Consider the following 21,057-nt stretch of genomic DNA (forward strand, 5'->3'; position numbering starts at 1 on the left):
CGCGTTTACAAAGCTACGTACTATTGAATCACGTCGAAAGGTCATGCAGAACGTAGGTGGAACTACAGACCCAGTGTTTACACAGCGAATGCGCAAAGACTAAGAAAATGCAAGAAAGTCAAACGCTGTTTACAAACAAAAAGGTACAATGCTGTTGGACGATTCTAAAGTTGTAGGAGCAAATAAGATGAAGTTTTTCGCCATACTCAGTACACAGACGATGAACTTACACGTGATTCGTAGTAGTGATGGGAAGTTCGGATCATTTTACCAACTCGGATCTTTGAGTCTCATTCAGCAAAATGAACGAATCTTTTTTCTGAGTCGTTTTGTTCATTTCTTTCATTTTAGCAAAATATAAATAAAATTGTTACGTGCTACTTCCCAAACACATCTACTGCTTACACAAACGTTGATCACACTACAAACAAGACAAAGCTATAATGCTATAAGAAACAGAAAAGATTAATTCATTGTTTACCTGGGTCTTTAGTCTTTGATTAGCTCACCTCACCTCTTATCTGACAAGTTTTCGGGTTTGAGTCATTCGTTCATCACGTGACAGCCTCATAAGATGAACGAACGACTCGAAAAACGCATAGACTTGAAACAGGTGAACTAATTCCAGCACATGCACGACTGAATAAATCACTCCCCAAGACGACTCATTCTTCCAAGTCACATTAAAGATTCGTTCACAATGAACAAATCGTTCAAGAACGACCCATCACTAATTCGTAGCATCATGAACGTACATCCCAGGGCCTGTGCTACACGAGCTTTTGTGCTTAAGTATGCAAATTTTTATTTTTTATAAAAAAATTAAATAAAAAAAATTAAAAAATCGTTTCACTACATAAGACCCTTCTTCCTCGGCTGGGATCGTTTAGAGTCCTTGGAAGCTGCATTTAAACTACATTTTGGAAGTTCAAAATCGGGGTCCAATGAAGTCCATTATATGGAGAAAAATGATGAAACATCCAAATGTTCAGTATCTCTGGAAAGCCCTGAATGTGCTCTGTACAGGACATCCAGACATAAAACTGTGGCATGTACAGTTTTAGAGAAATTTACTAAAATATAATGTCCTCATATGAGGACGCAAGGAGGTTAATGTGCAGTATAAGGCTTTGTAGCTTCATTACAAGTGAGTGACTTGATCATACTGTAAACTCATTTGACCCTCTGTGTCTTTTAGGGTAAGAGCCAAAAGGAAAGCTCAAGGTCAGCGCTGATGTACATCCAGGAGCTGAAAACCGATCTGAGAGACGCACAGTTACTGACCTGCCTGGAGTCCCTGCGTGTGTCATTAAACAACAACCCTGTCAGGTACACACACACAGACACACACTTACTTGTATTGAAATGTTTCTGATATCAGCTAATCTTTATGTGTGTGTGTGTGTTTCAGTTGGGTCCAGACGTTTGGAGCCGAGGGATTGGCTTTGCTTCTGGCATTCCTCAGGAAACTTCAAGATGAGAAAGAAGAACCTTTGTATGACACACACACGTTCATTTTCTAGATGTATCTTGTATGTGAAGTGATTCTTTATTGAGGGAACGTTTGGACTACTTTTTGAAACACGTATGTGACCCTGGACCACAAAACCTGTCTTAAGTAGCACAAGTATATTTGTAGCAATAGCCAACAATATATTGTATGGGTCAAAATTACCAAATTTTCTTTTATTCCAAAAATCATTAGAATATTAAATAAAGATCATGGTCATGTTCTTGTAAATATATATCAAACCTTAATTTTTCATTAATAATATGCATTGCTAAGAACTTCATTTGGACAACTTTAAAGGTGATTTTCTCAATATTTTGATGTTTTATTTTATTTTATTTTTTATTTTTTTGCACTCTCAGATTCCACATTTTCAAACAGTTGTATCTTGGCCAAATAATGTCCTGTCATAACAAACCATACCCCTTATTTATGCAGGTTTCAGATTATGTGTAAATCTCAGTTTCAAAAAATGGACACTTATGACTGGTTTTGTGGTCCGGGGTCACATTTCACATTTGGATCAGTGAAGTTTTGATCATGTTGATTTAGAGGCCTTAGAAATTTGCTCTACAGATGTAATCCAGTAGGCTTTCATAGGGTTTTTATACAAATATATTATGTTAATGTATTGGCCAATCACTATCCATATTATAATATGCTAATGATTTTAAAGTTATTTGATTTGTCACTCTCACCCTCTGTCTTTCACAGGTATGCTGGGATTGGTGTTAAATGTCAACATGAGATCATTCGATGTCTGAAAGCGTTCATGAACAACAAGGTCTGAGCAGATCTGAGCTCATACTGAATACAGACTGTGCAAACTGTTATTAACGTGTCTCTCTCTGTCTGTCTCTCTCAGCACGGTCTGAAAGCCATGCTGACGTCAGAAGAAGGAATCCCTCTCCTTGTCCGATCCATCAATCCAAAAGTCCCGCACATGATGGTGGATGTAGTCAAACTGCTGTCTGCCATCTGTATCCTCGAGCATCCAGGAAACTAGTGAGTGTAAAGCTGAAAGCAAAAGCTGTTCACACACTCAAGGGTATATTCAAATGGCATTTCAATAGCCACAAAAGCTCTTCAAGTGCCAATTAGACGCAGAGGAACAGAAATCATGTTCACTTGAGGAAGTTACCATAGAAACAGTCCTGTAGGATCAATAAAACACTAATACACTTTTAAAAATAAAGGTTCCAAAAGGATGTTTTTGTGCAGTGATGCCATAAAAGAACCATTTTGAAGAACATTTTAAAAATCTAAAGAACCTTTTTAGACTATAAAGAACCTTTTCTGCATTCGAAAGGTACCATGGATGTTCACAGTTCTTCATAGATGCCAATAAAGAACTTTTATTTTTAAGAGTGTACTGTCACTATTTATTAATTAATTGTAACTTGTAGAGATGTAAAACAGTACATTTGCACACATAAAATTAGCGGTTTGTTAAAAAATGAGTCATCAATGTTGTTTTAGTGTCATGAATACACAATTATACTTTTGTTAAAATGTAGTATTAATAAACGTATAATATTTTAATTAATTCATGAAAAAATATATATATACATTTTAATTTTAGTTTTAGCTCATTCATTTCACATTCAAAACATTCCTTTTAGTTAATGCTTCAGTAGTAGTAGTAGTGTGTGTGTAGTTGTCTTTTAAATTTAAGGTTTAGTTATTTTAGTACTTAATTTAAAAATTAATTATAGCTAGAAAATGTGAAAGTTTCAAAATTTTATAGATATTTTTTAATGATTATTATTATTATTATTATTTTCCTCATTTTTTTTTTATTTTATTTTATTTTATTTCAATGTATTTTATTTTATTTTATCATTTTTTTAATGGTAAAAAGTTTTAGCCAACCAATCCTTTTTGTGAATTGCTTTTGATATTTGAAGCAAAACTGAAAAAAGTACTATAATTACTAACAATTAATTTATATTTTTATATATATATATATATATATATATATATAACAATGTAAAAATGTATGAAAAAAAAAAAACCTAATAGAAATGACACTTAGGCTAACATAATTTATTCTCTTATGAAAATAATATAAATAAAAAAAATAAAAAAAACAAAGCATGTTCATGAAAAAGATTTAAGTACTACAGCAGAGATGGGAATGTTTGAAGATGCTTTGCCAAGATAAACCTCAACAAATGATCCACAAAGTCTTAAAGATTTAAAAAGTGTAAGATGATGGACTGTGTGTGTGTGTTTCAGTCATGAGCGAGTTCTGGAGTGCATCACTGAACAGGCTGAAGAGCAGGAGATCGAGAGGTTCCAGCCGCTGCTGTCCGGCATGCATAAAAACTCCATCACACTCAAGGTAAAACACTCACACGTGACTGAGAACACAAACTGCTGATGTGATGTCTTTTCACTGATGTTACATGCGTTTGTGTGTGCGTGTGCAGGCCGGTTGTATGCAGCTGATCAACGCTCTCATCAGTCGAGTGGAGGAGCTGGACTTCAGGATCCACCTGAGATCAGAGCTCATGAGACTGGGACTCAAAGACCTGCTGAAGGTCCAAACACACACACATACTAGAGAAACACAGCACACCAAAAACTAAGATGTGATGGATACTACTTTACTTAAAAATGTTAGAAATTAATAGGGGTGGTGCAAAAAATCGATTCACATAAGAATCGCATTTCCGTTTCCTAGCAATCTGCATCAATTCACAAATATCAAAAATTGATTTTCTAGTTGATACAGTATATTAATAATAACAACATGACGTTGTCAGAGAAAAACGGCAACAGCAATGGAGGAAGAAAAACAAATACATTCAGCCCAAATACATCAGGATTACCCATACTATAGACTGGTGTGTTTTTGTATTAAAATAGTGGTGCATTTGATGTCCAGTGTGCACAAAAATTAGATTAAAAATTGTGAATCGTGATTAAAAATAAAAAAAAAACCATTTAATCAGTTTTTAATCGAATCGTGACCCCATAAATCGATATGAATTAAATCGTGAAGTACCGAAAGATTCCCACCCCTACAAATTATACCAATATTATCTTTATAAAATATCACAAGGACTCTAAGTTAACTTATGTATTTGCATTACTCTAATTATAATCTTATAATTTTTGCAATAGGAAACGCACAGGGACACTTTGAGTGACTCAAATGAATCAATGAATTGGTTTTGCAGAATGAATCAGATGACTAGTGTTATTTTAGTGTCTTTGAGATACTTTTATAGTTTTTATTAATATATTTTTCATAGTTTGTGTTTCTATAATTCTCTTTTAATTTTAATTATAGTAATTTTTTTTCTTTTTTTTTCTTGTTTTACTTTTTTAGTAGATTTTGTTTTAAAAAAATAAAAAATACATAAATACATAAATATATGTGTGTGTGTGTGTATTGTTTATTTATATTTTTTAAGTTAATTTTAATGCTGTGTGTTTTTTTTTTTTTAAGTTAATGATAATATATATCAAGGGCTATTATCATTAACTAAAAAAAAATAATTAATTTATTTTTATTTTTATTTTTATTTTTATTTTTTGTTAATGTTAATTTTAATGCAGTGTGTTTGTTTATTTATTTATTTATTTTAGTTAATGATGATAACCCTGGATTTGACAATGGTTTTGTTTGTCTTGGCTCTCTTCAGGGATATTATAGTGAACTGCAACTAAAATTAAAACTGTTGCAAATAAATATCAGCAGAAATAAGATGTTATGTGTAACTTGTACTAAAGCAACTAATAAAAAATAAATATAAAATATAAAATTACTAAAACTGTAAAATTAAAATGACAACAGAAAATATAAAAAACAAGAAAATATTAGTAAAAACTGTAATCGTATCTCAATTACACTGAAATAATCTTACATGTGCAATACAACATGACCCACCTTTTTTTTTTTCTCTTGAAGTTTATCACGTCTTGTTACTGTCTAACTCATCACGGATTTATATAATAGCACCATGAAAATATAAAATTTCACTTAGATTCTTGGTCTGTGTGTGTAGGAGGTGAGGTCGATAGAGAACGAGGAGCTCAAGGTTCAGTTGCAGGTATTTGAAGAGCAGGCTGATGAAGACTCTGAAGATCTTCGCTCCCGTTTGGACGACGTCCGTCTTGAGATGGAATATCCTTCAGTGCTGACTTTAATCATCTGTCTAAGATCTCTGGGTTCAATGCTAGGCTTATTGATTATGTAGTTCGTAGATTTTATATTTTACTGCATCTTGATTGTAGTTCAGAAACTGGCCACCAGGTGTCTCAAAAGTGCAGAATCATTGCTAGAAGCTGAGATGCTTCAGCTCATATTTTACACTCACAGGATGTTACCTTACTCTTCAAAAAAAAATTAATCTTCCCATGTGAAGACATTTAATAACAGGTCATTTACCTTTAGAAGGCACAGTAGCAAAATATAATAAATAAAAACAGAAGATTTTTATAAAAAATAAAGCAGAAGTTTTGTTTTATTCCCAGCAAGGCAGTGAAAATGGTAATGAAAATTTACACCGTGAGTGGTTTTGTGCAAGAAGCCTTGATTAGCATTGAAAGTGGGCTTTAAATTCGAAATACACAAACAAATATGTGATAAATATGGCCTTTTTGAAAAGATGTAGTTTTGAATTTTATTTGTAGTAGTTTTACATGCTTTTGCCATTTTTAATTATTTTTTTATATTTCAAAATTATTTTAATTAATTTTTAATTCAGTTGTAGAATTTTAAATTATTTTAGTGCTTCAGCTGAAACTTAACTGAGACTAAAGTTAATACCACAGGTAACTAATTTCCAGTTATTTAAAACTTTTCATCAAATATTTTTATTTTATTTCACTGATGTCTGTTAGGAAAAAAGTTTAGTTTTGTTACCAGTAACAAGAACATTGTATAGGTGTTTTTTTTTGCAGTTCTGGAGCGTAAACTACTTGCAAATGCAACTGTTTGATAAGTTGTTGTTATTCTTTAACTCTGTTTTCACTGATATGACTGAAGTCTTCCAGATCTTGATGAACACAGTGAAGGACTCTAAAGCTGAACCTCTATTCCTGTCTCTGCTGCAGCATCTGCTACTGGTGCGAAACGACTACATGGCCAGGTACGAGCGCTCACCATCACCCTACGGTGACCTTTGACCCTGTCTGCAAACTTCAGAAGTCACGATTGAATTCTGAGAGCGAGTTCATTTGATGCAGGCTTTATTGATGAAGCTGTGGTTGACATCTTGTCTGTCGCATCACTGACACGCATATATAAGCGTGAGCTTGAAAGGTTATTTGACTGTCAGTCACAGATGTTACGGCTGTCAACCACTCTCAGATGATGAAAAATGGCAGAAAGTGAGGTTATTGTGTGGTTGCAGAGCAAGAAAAACACCTGTCAAAAGTTCGGACAGGTGAAGGAAGGGAAGAAAAAAACTGAATTGAATAAAAAAACTTAACCAGAGAGAACGCACAGGGGTCAGACGCAATACAAAAGCTCTGATTTAAGGCCCAGTGAGCTCCCTAGCTGTCTGCTGTCTACATAGGCAACATAAATCTAATGGAATACAGATTTGGAGCCCTACATAGACAGCAACTCCACATGACAAAAACTGTGCGGTTATTATCCATAACTGAAACCGTAAGAAAACATTTTCATTGATTGAATTAAAAGTTACGTTTTTTTTTTTTTTTTTTTTTTTTTTTCAGCTAGTTGCCAATTTTTGCTTGGTTTAAACTGAAGTACTAAAATTAATACAATTAAATAAACTGAAACTAAAAAAACTAAACTTAATAAAAATCTATAGAGATAAATTTAAAAATAAAACAAATAAAAATGAAAAAAAAAAAAAAAAATTAAAACTAAAATTAAAATAAAAACGAAATATACAAATAAAATAAAATTCAGAATATTAACAAAACTATAAAATGCATCTCAGTGATACTAAAATAACTTTTATAAAGCTGTCCCATAAAGTGTTACTGTGCTAATTAGGCATAAAAATACTTATCAGACACAAAATATTACAATTTTCCATTACTGAATGAAATGTAACAAACATTTTCTCTCTTCCATGTAAGATAATAATTATCTAAAATATTTTAATCTCTTTTTCCTCATGAAGGATGAATTTAATCTAAACAAGGCGTCCGAGAATATTGTTTTTCTTCTCTTTATCGATTCCAGCAGCCTCTGAATGGCCAGTGATGCCTTGAGTTGCTGTAGGCGGGTCACTAGTTATTGTCGAACAGAGCTAATGTTAACTAGGTTAACTGTCGCTGTGGTTATGGGTGTAACTGAGTTAGAGAGAAGGATTGATTTCGGTGTCCTGTCTGTATAGACATTATTAGATCTGTTCCTATAGTGTGTAAAGGACAATTTAAGAGTCACATCCCATAGTAAACACAGTCTCAAACACTAAGTGTGTGAATGTAGTGATTACACAGTATTATTTTAGTATCATCTATATGTTATTATAGTGTTATATGCTATCATATGCTATTTTTATATTTTTATTTAAATTTTAAGTAGGTCGTTTTGGTCATTTTTATTCATTCATTTTAAAAACATTTCTGTTTATTTTATTTTTAATTCAGTTTTTGTTTCAGTAATTTTAGTACTTCAGTTTCAACTTCAGTTATTTCAGCAACTTTTATTTTATTTTTTATTTTCAATTAATTAATTTTTTTTTTTTAGAGAGTGAAAATGTTTTTTTGTTTGTTTGTTTGTTTGTTTTTGTTCTAGTTAATAACAAAATAACACTTCACACACTCCTGGTGTTGCTCCAAACCTGTTTGGCTGATTTCTGTGGAGCACAAAAAAAAAAAAAAAAAGACTTTTTTTCTCATGCTTTAAAAATGAATAGAGAAATTTTTATGCCTCAAAAAAGTATCCCAAAGCACTATAAATATATTTTGTACAACTCCTGTATTACACATCTTCTGAAGTCATATAATGTGAGGAACTGACCAACAGTAAGTTGTTATTCAAAGAAAATCTGTACTGATGAAGTCTCTTTAGCTGAATTAGTTGATCTGATTCACAATTTTGCTTCATTTGGTTGAGAATTAGATCACTGAGGCGTTGGAAAAAAAGAGAAAAATCCAAGCACATTTCACTGGAGGTAAAGATTTTCAGTGATTATAACCTATAGTTTGGTGTTTTCACTGCGTGAGTCATATGGACTGCTGTTGAAATGCTTTTACCTCAGTCTCTATTCAGTATGCCGGCATGAAAAGAGCAACCAGCGCAGTCTTTTCAATTTTCCTTTCATGTAACACAAAAGAAAAAAAAAGTCTTACAGGTTTGGAACAAAATGAGGGTGACTAAATAGAGGCAGAATTATGTTTTTTGTCATAACTGTCCCTTTAAGAGACGAGATGGTAGTTATTCTTGTGAGTGAGTTTGAGATTATGGATAAAGGAGGGAAACAGGAGAGATGGGTGCAGTCAGAGACCAGGAGACGTTTGATTGATGGGCAGCAGGGGGCGGATGCGGTTGCCGATGGCGACCGGCTCTAAATAAGAACCCAGCCACTGTATGACACCCCCGCTTCAATTAACTAGCAGACACACACACACACACACACACACACACACACGTCGGTGCATTTAAAGGTTTTCTTGGCAGAGAAATGATTGCAGTGGAAAAAAGACACATTTCTTTCATTTCTGTTTCTCTAACCTGCACGTCTAAAGTCACCTACACACACTCTTATTCTTAAAACAGCCTTTCATACACACACATAAACAGAACAGAGAAGAGCTGGTGGGAGTGTGAAAAGACATGGACAGATGGAGAAAGAGAGAGAGTGTGTGTGTGTGTGATGGTTTGTAAATGCTTTCAGGATGTCAGACTTGTTGCTTGTTCCTTGTCTGCTCAATGTGATCCGACAGGCAGGAAATTGGAGAACCTGTTTCTGTCCTGAGCGTGTGTGTGTGTGTGTGTGTGTGAGAGATGTTTGGAATGGAATGCTAGTGTACTGCACAATATGTACTGTATACTCACGTGGGATAGGCAATAAAAGTTTTTTGTTTAGTTTTTTTAATGGATTTTTAATCTAACTTTAAGCTGCAGGAGTAATTGTTGAAAGGTCTTGATTTTAATTAAAAAAAAACCTAAGCTTAGTCCTAAATGACAACAGTTCAGCTATGTTTCTTGAACCATGGACACATACAATTATGGTAATTTCACAGTCACAGTTATTTGTTACAAATACCGAAGTACTGGGATAAAAATATATATTTTTAATATAAACACTGCTTTATCAACTGAATTGAAACTTTTTCAATAGAACTAAATATAAAAATGTGCGAAGGTTTAACGTTATATTATCGGCTCGGAAGATATGTTAATGTGACGAGAGACACCAGAAACTGGAAATATAAGTCATCTTTTGAAAGTAATTTAACACTTCAAATAAATATTGTACTATTAAATTGTTAGGCCAGTAAGGGGTGACAAGTGACTGTTAAAACAAATTTAATTTGTTATTGAATCATTTATTCAAGAGATCCATTCAAAAATGCTGATTCACCCAGTAACTGTTGAGTCATTTTATCATTCATTCAATTTTTATTATTTTTTTTAATTGTAATGAATAAATAACACTTTAAAAACATGTTGTATTATTAAATCATTAGGCCGGTTGGTGGCAACAAGTGACTGATAAAAAATGAATTTGAATTATTCATTCAAGAGGTTCTTTTAAAAACATTGATTCACCTAGTAATTGGTGAGTCATTTTATCATTCATTCAAACTTTTTTTTTTTCTTTTTAAATTATTATTGCAGTTAATGATGTTTCAAATACATATTATATTACATCATTAGGCCATTAGGTGGTGACAGGTGACTGTTAAAAAATGAATTTGAGTCATTCATTCAAGAGATTCATTCAAAAACGTTGATTCACCAATACGTGAGTCATTGTACCATTCACTCAAACTGTTTTTTAAACCATTTCATCAGAACCTCCAGTAAATTACATAATTTTTAGTTGTCTACTCAGAATCATAAGATTAATTTGTCATTGACTCATTCATTCAAGATATTCATTCAAAAACATTGATTAACCCAGTAATAGGTGAGTCATTTTATTATTCATTCATTTTCTTATTTAATTAATAAAAAAAATGCTTCAAATACATATTATATTATTACATCGTTAGAGCAGTAGGTGACAACAAGTGACTGTTAATTTAATTTATTGAATCATTCATTCAAGAGATTCATTCAAAATCGTTTATTCACCAATACATGAGTCATTGTTCCATTCATTCGTTCCATCCTCCAGTAAATAGCATTGTTTTTAGTTTTCTATTCAGAATCTGTTCTGTTAAAAAAAATATATATAAAAATTAATAATAATAATAATAATAATAATAATAATGATAAAATAACTAATTAGTTAAAAAAAAAATAATTGTGCAACTCTGAAGATCTTTAAATCAAATAATGAGTAAATATTATGTTAAAAATATATGTTGTAGATTGTAGATATGTATGTGACCCTGGACCACAAAACCAGTCATAAGTAGCATGGGTATATTTATAGCAATAGCCAAAATTACATTGTATGGGTCAAAATTATCGATTTTTCTTTTATGCCAAAAATCATTAGGATATTAAGATCATGTTCCATGAAGATCTTTTGTTAATTTCCTGCCATAAATATCAAAACTTAATTGTTGATTAGTAATATGCATTGCTAAGAACTTCATTTGAACAACTTTAAAGGCGATTTTCTCAGTATTTAGATTTTTTTTTTTTTTGTACCCTCAGGTTTCAGATTTCAGATAGTTGTATCTCGGCCAAATATTTTCATATCCTAACAAAAAATACATCAATGGAATGCTTATTTATTCAGATGACGTAAAAATCTCAATTTCAAAAAATTGACTCTTATGACTGGTTTTGTGGTCCTGGGTCACATACTGTGCAGAAACAGAGTGCTTGGTCGTATTCTAAATTTGTCTAAAGCTTGTCAAAAAAGCTTTCAGAATGTGGCAGAATGACTGTGATTTGATTATCATTGAATCAACTATGAAATGACTTAAAGACATGAAATCGAGAGCAAGAGTCTTTTATAGTACTTTTAGGCCCTTTTTTAGAGTATGAGAACTCATGGAAAACATTAAATGATTAAATAGTGAAATTTTAGCTGAACTAACCATATAATTGCAGATTATGAGCAGAGAAGTGAAATAAATGTTATGAGCATCACGTAAGGAGGTAAATGAGCTGAGAGCTAAGAGTTTTGAGAAGGGAGCCGAGCAACAGAAGTGCGAATGGAGCGCTTTGCAGGTTGTTCTCTGCTGCCATCAGCAGAATCGTTTCATGCGAGTTTCTCTTCAGCGATTAATGTGCTGACACACGGCAGAAAGTGACGACGCCTCCATATAATTATCCTCCAAATATAACCGCAGCTCAAATCCCTGAGCGGCCCGTCTGCCCACAAACAAACTCTCATTTCACCACTTTAATCACTGACGAGAGAGAATTAATTAGGATTATTCTGATTTCTCCAAAAACCCCTGGTTAAATGCAAACGAGCCGCTGCGCTTTCACACCGACACTAGGGGTCTCTCTCGCTCCACCGAAGAAAACGAGAGTTTGGCGGAGAGGGAGGGAGCAAGGGAGAGAAAAGAGGGCAAATAAAGGGAAAAAGAAACAGCTTGGTGGAAAATGAAGAACGTATCGAGTTCGTTTCACACCAGGTCAAGATGGCAGATTTCTCACAAATGGACTGTCTGGAAAACCTCTCAAATATCAAACCATCACACACAAACACACACAGGTGTCTGTTTTTTTTTAAATATCTCTCTCACACACTCACACACTTGAAAAATATTTAGATCTAAATTTAAGATTTATGTATTTAAATGTCCATCCATTTGGATTGCACAATTTCAACATAAATCTGGTTTCATTTTTTAGTCATTTTATTTAGTGTGTTTGCCATTTTCACTATTTTAGTAGATTTTGTTTATATGTGTCTTTATAGTTTTGATTAATTTCTATTTCTGTTTTTATAGCACATCAAGTTAAACTAAATGAAACCGACAGATGTTGCCTCGGAAACTAACTGACATAAGTTTAAGTGTTTATATTTTATTTCAGTTAACATTTGATTTCAGGTAACTTTTTAAAATGTTTTAGGTAGCTATAATAACCAAGCCTTCACATTCTAAGCAATTTAAATAAATGCACTTTAAAAATATGATCATTTAAATGATATAGTTGCAGATAACTACCTTTTTTGGAGTGCAAAAATCTTTTTTTCTGCTTCATGTATAAAAAAGACAGACAAATATGCATCACATTAAGCTTTTTTGCATGTTTGTATTAAAACTATGTCATTCAAATGAATGAATTTTCATTCAAATACATAAATATTATATTTTTTGAGCATGCACGTTTTAAAATGACATCTCACTTCGCACGATCCCACATGGGCTGCATTTCAAAACTCGTGAGCTGCCTACCTAGACAGCATTTCTGAGCATCTCAGTTTTGATGGATAAGATTGTCTACAGTGTCTCATTTTGAAAGGCCACTGGAGGTCGTCATGGACGGCTGGTGTGTGTGACCCTGTGCCGAACAGTGTGATGAAAATCTCTTATTTTATTTTATGAACTCACCGCTCAATATCTCTGTTTGGCTTCCTTCCGAGGTTTAGAATCTTCTTACTGAATCTAGCTGAACACGGATTGACGTTTCTCTCTTTCTGTCTGTCTCTCAGGCCTCAATACTATAAACTTATCGATGAGTGTACGGCTCAGATCGTTCTGCACAGGAACGGCTGTGATCCAGACTTCAAATGCAGGAAGTTTGACCTGGAAGTGAGCCATCTGATTGGTAAGAGATAAACACAAGATACTGTAATGTTGCATTTGGCCACTGGGTGGCAGCAGTCTGAATCACACACCCACGAAAAAACATAAGAACATCTCAAATCTCATCCAGAATAATCCGGCGTGACATTGAGAGCGCTCACAAACACGCTCTTTAGGATTTAATAAAAATAAGCTCATTTTGTCATTAGCTTGTAGTATTTGTCGGAGACGGCATGTGGTTTGGCTCACATTAGCTGTGTGGGTCTGATGTTTGGGCTAAAGATTCTTCAGGTTTACTGAAAAGATATCTAGGCCTAAGATTTGTATATTTGATCAGCGAGAATGTCGGTTTTAATCATAAAGTAATATACTGTTATGCATATTTGTTACATTTCTGTAATAGTATTGATGTTCATACTTTTTAGCTGATTAAATGTAATTGTTTTCAAAATGAAGAGATTAATGTTGATTCTAAGCCATTTGATTAAACACATTTTGAAAATTGGTATCTTTAATTCCTTCTGTACTTCCCAACATAGTTTTCATTCTGTATTTTCCTCTGTACTTAAACATTTTCTTCCTTCCATACTCCCTTTGATATTTTCAACCTTCTTTCTTCCTTTCATCTTTGCATTTGAATGTCCTTCGAATGTTCTTTCTATACTTCCTTCTTGTCGTTTTTCCATATAACCTTAGGAACTTTGATGCATACTTTGCTCTGACTTCTGAACTTTCTTTCAAACATCCTCTCTTCAATCTATCCTTCCTTTTAAACTTGCTTCCGTACAAAAGTCCATTCTTTTTTCTTTCCTTTTAAACTTCCTTTCATACTTGCTTCAATCCTACTTCCATTATTCCTACTGAACTTTTAAATTTCCTTCTACACTATCCTTCTATACCAGGGGTGCCCAGACTCGGTCCTGGAGGTCCGGTGTCCTGCAGAGTTTAGCTCCAACCCCAATTAGACACACCTGAACCAGCTAATCAAGCTCTTGCTAGGCATACTAGAAACTTCCCAGCAGGTGTGTTGAGGCAAGTTGGAGCTAAACTCTGCAGGACATCAGCCCTCCAAGCCTCCAGCCCACCCCTGTTCTATACTTTCCAAACTTCCTTCCATACGTTCATCCTTCCTGTTGTACTTCCCGCCATACAAACTTCCTTACTTCTATTCATCTTTCCTTTCATTCTTCCATTCTACTTCCATGTTTCCATTATATTGAACTCTTTCAATCTTCCTTTCAAACTACCCATTTTCCTTACAAACTTCCTTCTATACTAACTTGCATAATTTCATCCTACCTGTCATACTTCTGAACATCCATGTGAGCTTCCATGCATATTTTGCTCTATACTTCAGAACTTCCTTTTTGTACTTCCGTCCTTCCTTTCATACTTTCTTAACTTCTTTTTGTACTTCCTTTCAAACATCATACCGTACTTCTGCCTTACTTCCTTACTTCTCTTGAACTTCCATGCATACTTTGCTCTTTAAACATCATTCCATACTTACCTCCTTTGTCATACTTCTTTATTTCCCTTTGAACTTTCATACATACTTTGCTCTGCACTTCAGAACTTCCTTTCAAACTTCGTTCTGTACTTCCATCCATTTTTCATACTTCCTTCTAAATTTCCTTTTGTACTTTCTTCTGAACTTCCTTTCAAACGTCATTTCTTATTTCCATCATTTGTGTCATACTTCCTTACTTCCTTTTGAACTTCCATGCGTACATTGCTCTATGCTTCTGAACTTCCTTCTGTACCTTTGTCCTTCCTTTCATACTTCCTTCCAAACTTCTTTTTGTACTTCCTTTTGAACACTTTCAAACAACATTCATACTTCCATCCTTTTCATACTTCTTTACTTCCCTTTAAACTTTCATACATTCTTTTCTCTGTACTTCAGAACTTCCTTACAGACTTCCTTATGTACTTCCATACTTCCTTTCATGCTTCATTCCAAACTTCCTTTTGTACTTCCTTCTTAACTTCCTTTCAAACATCATTCCATACTTCCATCCTTTCTGTCCTACTTGCTTACTTCTCTTTGAACTTGCATACATTCTTTGCTCTATTCTTCAGAACTTCCATTTACACTTTCTTCTGTACTTCCATCCATCCTTTTTATACTTCTTTCCAAACTTCCTTTTGTACTTCCTTATGAACTTCCTTTCAAACATCATTCCATACTTCCTTTCCTTTCTGTCATGCTTCCTTACGTCTCTTTGAACTTCCATGCATACTTTGCTCTATACTTCAGAATTTCCTTGAAACTTCATTCTGTATTTCTATCCTTTCTTTCATACTTCCTTCCAATTTTCCTTTTGTACTTCCTTCTGAACTTCCTTTCAAACATCATTCCATACTTCCATCCTTTTGTCATACTTCCTTACTTCCCTTTGAACTTTCATGCATACTATGCTCTGCACTTCAGAACTTCCTTTCAAACTTCGTTCTGTACTTCCATCCATTTTTCATACTTCCTTCTAAATTTCCTTTTGTACTTTCTTCTGAACTTCCTTTCAAACGTCATTTCTTATTTCCATCATTTGTGTCATACTTCCTTACTTCCTTTTGAACTTCCATGCGTACATTGCTCTATGCTTCTGAACTTCCTTCTGTACCTTTGTCCTTCCTTTCATACTTCCTTCCAAACTTCTTTTTGTACTTCCTTTTGAACACTTTCAAACAACATTCATACTTCCATCCTTTTCATACTTCTTTACTTCCCTTTAAACTTTCATACATTCTTTTCTCTGTACTTCAGAACTTCCTTACAGACTTCCTTATGTACTTCCATACTTCCTTTCATGCTTCATTCCAAACTTCCTTTTGTACTTCCTTCTTAACTTCCTTTCAAACATCATTCCATACTTCCATCCTTTCTGTCCTACTTGCTTACTTCTCTTTGAACTTGCATACATTCTTTGCTCTATTCTTCAGAACTTCCATTTACACTTCCTTCTGTACTTCCATCCATCCTTTTTATACTTCTTTCCAAACTTCCTTTTGTACTTCCTTATGAACTTCCTTTCAAACATCATTCCATACTTCCTTTCCTTTTGTCATACTTCCTTACTTCCCTTTGAACTTTCATGCATACTATGCTCTATACTGCAGAACTTCCTTTCAAACTTCCTTCTCTGCTTCCATCCTTCCTCTTATACTCCCTTCCAAACTTCATTTTTTACTTCTGTCTGAACTTCCTTTCAAACATCATTCCATACTTCCCTTTGAACTTTCATACATACTTTGCTCTATACTCCAGAACTTCCTTTCAAGCTCCCTTCTGTATTCCCATCCTTCCTTTCATACTTCCTTCCAAACTTTCTTTTGTACTTCCTTCTAAACTTCCTTTCAAACATCATTCCTTATTTCCATCCTTTCTGTCATACTTCCTTACTTCCTTTTGAACGTCCATGCATACTTTGCTCTATGCTTCAGATCTTCCTTCTGTATATCTGTCCTTCCTCTCATACTTCCTTCCAAACTTCTTTTTGTACTTCCTTATGAATACTTTCAAACATCATTCATACTTCCATCCTTTTTCATATTACTTTACTTCCCATTGAACTTTCATACATTATTTGCTCTGTACTTCAGAACTTCCTTTCAAACTTCCTTCCAAACTTCCTTTTGTACTTCCTCCTTAACTTCCTTTTAAACATCATTCCATACTTCCATCCTTTCTGTCCTACTTGCTTGCTTCTTTTTGAACTTCCATGCATTCTTTGCTCTATTCTTCAGAACTTCCATTTAAACTTCGTTCTGTACTTCCAACCCTCTTTTTATGCTTCCTTTCAAACTTCCTTTTGTACTTCCTTATGAACGTCCTTTCAAACATCATTCCATATTTCCTTTCTGTCATGCTTCCTTACTTCTCTTTGAACTTCCATGCATACTTTGCTCTATACTTTAGAACTTCCTTCAAACTTCCTTCTGTACCTCCATACTTCCATCCTTTCTATTATACTTCCTTACTTCCCTTTGAACTTCTGTCTATACTTTGCTCTGTACTTTCAAACTCCTTTCTGTATTTCCATCCTTCCTTTCATACTTCCTTCCGAACTTCCTTTTGTACTTCCTTCTGAACTTCCTTTCAAACATCATTCCATACTTCCATCCTTTCTGACATACATACTATGCTCTATACTTCAGAACTTCCTTTCAAACTTCCTTAGTACTTCCATCCTTTCTTTCATACTTCCTTCTGAACTTCCTTTCAAACATCATTCCATACTTCTGTCCTTTGTCTTTACTTCTCTTTGAACTTCCATGCATGCTTTGCTGTATACTTCAGAGCTTCCTTACAAACATCATTCCTTACTTCCATCCTTCCTGTCATACTTCCTTACTTCCTTATGAACTTCTATGCATGCTTTCAAATTTCCTTCCTCATGAACATCCTTGTGTATTTCCTTTTGTATTTCAAATTTTGTTTGCATACTTCCTCTTGTACTTCCATTCTGTCTGCCACCTGTGATCTCATTATCATATCTCACCAAAAAACCCCACCCCCCACCCATTGGCTGTTGACGTCAGCGCTGACCCTCTCGCTGTCTGACTCACCGGTTAAACTAAGCTTTGTTCACTATCCCGAGGTTCTTTTTGGTTTGTAACGCCACACAGGCGAGTGATATTGATCTGGAGTTCAGAGAGACTTTAGGGTCTGAGAAGAGTTTTCCAGGAGCTTTAGATGTATAAATGTATGCTGCCCTTTGTGTGGTGATTTCAAAGGCGCTTTTGGGTTTCTTATTTTAGCGTGAGTTTGGGATGGGATGGAGCGAGCAGCAGATTTTAATTAGATCGTTCAGTAATCAGAGCACGAATCACAGGAGGAAAAGAGACTTGTCGCAGTGAAGGGCACTTTATACACACACACACACACACACACACACACACACACACACACACACCTCTAAAACCGTCTATTCACTCACTGCCTGTCTCTCTTTCTCTCTAGATAACATGGTTGATCAGACCAAAGTGGAAATCAGTGAAGCTAAGGCCACGGAGCTGGAAAAGAAGGTATTGACATGGGCAAACACACGCTTTAGCCTGGTTGAATGACACACAGATTTAAACTAAATCATTGTCTGCTGTAATGCATCGAACGGCTCTCCAATATCGATCAACAACAGCAGACCTACTGTGACACACACACACACACACATACAGCCGCTGCTCCCAGACGCCCCCCGCTGTCTCAGCGCGCCTGTCAGTTGACAGATGTGTAATTTGGGAGGTGAGATGAGCAGAACGGAGATTTCCTGTCTCTTCCTGACATCTTCCCTCCAAACTCACCACACAGTCTACAATTACCCTGCGTGTGTGTTTGTGTGTCTTTATCTGAATGCATGTACTGTTGTATATGTGTGCATCTTGTGTGGGTTTCTCAAAAAAACAATTCCGGGTCATATTTCACTCAAAAAAAAAAAAAAAAAAAAAGAAAAGAAAAAAATACTCTAGTCTACTATAATTTGTTATGGATTTTTTTTTTTTTTTTGCATTGTGGCATTATTTTCATGGCAGTTAAGCACATTTAAGTCTCAAATTCTGATTACCATACTGCATTCTGTTGTTTTACTTTATTTTTTTGTGTGCCACTCTCACTAATGATTCAAATTACTGTAATGCAGTGTTTTCCTACTGTATTACAATTAAAAATTTATAGAATGTTAATATTTTTTTAATTATCACCATGAATTAAGTTTGCAATGTCACGTTCTACCATGATGTGTAAATGTTACAGCTAAAAAGTTACATTTCTGTCACATGACATTAATTTTCATGACAAAAACGTTTAACCTTAAAATTCTCATTACTATAATCTTGATGTTTTACTTTAATTCTTTGTTTGCAACTCACTAATGATTTTTATTCGATTCTCAGTTCTGTAATACAGTTTTTTTTTTTTTTTTTTTTTTTTAACTGTATTACAATTAAAAATAACCAATTTTATGTAAAAATATTTTTAATTTAAAGCATAAATTAATTGCAGTGCAGCAAATACTGCCATGATGTTTAAGTGTTACAGATGTATGTTATGTATTTTTCACATTATATAATTTTATTTTCATGACAATTAAGCAGTTAAATTCTTATCATGAATTTCATTTTCTTTACCGTAATGCATACATAATATAGTAATGCATGAAGTATCAAAAAAAAAAAAAAAAAAAAAAACACTTTGATGGTAATAAACACTGCCCTCCAAAAGTTTGGAAACACCCTAGAAAAGTGGGGTTTTGAACAATATTGTCATGAATCCTTTTTAATTTGTGATAATTTTGCACTGATAAGGGACAACACAAACTACAAAAACATATTTTATTACATAAACAGTTTATACATAGAAAAAACTAAAATTTTCGATTCATCAAAATATCCACCATTAGCAGCTATTACTGCTCTACATAATCAGGGCCTAAACTCATTATATTCTAAACTTAATTGGCAATCAGTTGTTGAAGCTGTTAAGGTGTGCTGACCCAAAAATCTTTTAAAAACCAGTAACCAGGCACCACAGCTGGCAAAGAGGCATGTCTGACTTTGACATGTATATATTGCCATTAATATGTAATCAAAATAAAAATTATTATAGCTGGTCTTCAATGATAATGTCAAGTTACTTTAATGTATTTGCACCAAAAAATAAGGATTTATGCTGATATCGTTCAAAACCACACTTTGCCAGGGGTGTTTCCAAACTTTTTTTTTTTTTTTTTGTTTTGATACTATATGCATATAGTATTACAATGCTCTGGTTTTATAAGCTCAAGGACAGAACAAGAAAAATAATACAAAATAGTTTAAATCTCTTATAAACCAATGATTCTTTTATAGGCAGATTTTTTTTACAGCAAAATATAATTTTCTTTCATTTTTTTTGAGGGGTGCAATGTGACCTTGACACGTTCTTGACAAGTTTCCTGAGATTTACCCTTTTCTCTGTGTGTGCGTATGTGTGTGTGTGTGTGTGTGTGTGGTTTTCTCTGTTAGAGCTCAAATAAAGTAAACACTGAAATACTCTCTTCTTTGCTTATGCATTTGTGTTCTGTCGGGCTTGTCAGGCGAGTGTTTACTCTTCCTCTCTCTTCCCCTCCTTCCCTTTCTAATTCAGAGTAATAGCAGTGTGTCGTCAGTAGAGCGACAGCAAACGACTCTCATTACTAACACATGGAGAAAGTGTGTGTGTGTGTGTGTGTGTGTGTGTGTGCGCGCATGTGACCCTTCCATTTCCGCTGCTGTCACGTAATTGCATGTCTGGCTTGCAAACACCCGCTGTCAATGTCACCGGAAATTGTCAACGTCTGTCTGTGTGAGGCAGAAGGACAGATTTTGTGCAAGTTTGTGAGGTGAATACTAAAATCCACAGAGACTCCATTTCGGCTCAGATTTGTTCTTGAATCCATCCTCTGAGCCGCCCGTGCTGACAACAACAAACAAACCACCTTCATAGTGATAAACTGAGGGTCACTGTGTAAACACAGGTCACTTGAGAGTTTATTGATAACACAATATATCACTTTGGTCAAATGAAGATTCATACTGTTTTTGCAGTATATACTGTGCACAGTATACAAACACACAGCCCTGCTTGAGATTCTGCATGCGATGCGCTTGACCTTCTGGATGACACGCACAGAATTATACAAGCAACGTAATGAGCTCATGTGATGTGGTGTCTCATTGCGGTTTGAAATGCTTTTAGCATATTATTA

At 34.2% G+C, this 21,057-nt stretch overlaps 1 protein-coding gene across 3 annotated transcripts in view; it reads left to right on the forward strand.

Moving 5' to 3' along the window:
- LOC127175882 (protein diaphanous homolog 1) overlaps nucleotides 1-21,057 on the forward strand; it is a 409,358-nt gene that overhangs the window by 300,556 nt on the left and 87,745 nt on the right. For all 3 annotated transcript variants that reach the window (XM_051127189.1, XM_051127187.1, XM_051127188.1), the window contains 10 exons: nucleotides 1,199-1,329; nucleotides 1,412-1,495; nucleotides 2,225-2,294; nucleotides 2,376-2,515; nucleotides 3,749-3,854; nucleotides 3,943-4,053; nucleotides 5,527-5,645; nucleotides 6,496-6,612; nucleotides 13,240-13,355; nucleotides 18,297-18,361. In XM_051127189.1, the coding sequence (XP_050983146.1) occupies nucleotides 1,199-1,329; nucleotides 1,412-1,495; nucleotides 2,225-2,294; nucleotides 2,376-2,515; nucleotides 3,749-3,854; nucleotides 3,943-4,053; nucleotides 5,527-5,645; nucleotides 6,496-6,612; nucleotides 13,240-13,355; nucleotides 18,297-18,361 (1,059 nt within the window). The remainder of the gene's footprint in view (nucleotides 1-1,198; nucleotides 1,330-1,411; nucleotides 1,496-2,224; nucleotides 2,295-2,375; nucleotides 2,516-3,748; nucleotides 3,855-3,942; nucleotides 4,054-5,526; nucleotides 5,646-6,495; nucleotides 6,613-13,239; nucleotides 13,356-18,296; nucleotides 18,362-21,057) is intronic.

The sequence above is a fragment of the Labeo rohita genome, chromosome 14 (genome assembly GCF_022985175.1).
Source record: "Labeo rohita strain BAU-BD-2019 chromosome 14, IGBB_LRoh.1.0, whole genome shotgun sequence".
Taxonomy (NCBI): domain Eukaryota; kingdom Metazoa; phylum Chordata; class Actinopteri; order Cypriniformes; family Cyprinidae; genus Labeo; species Labeo rohita.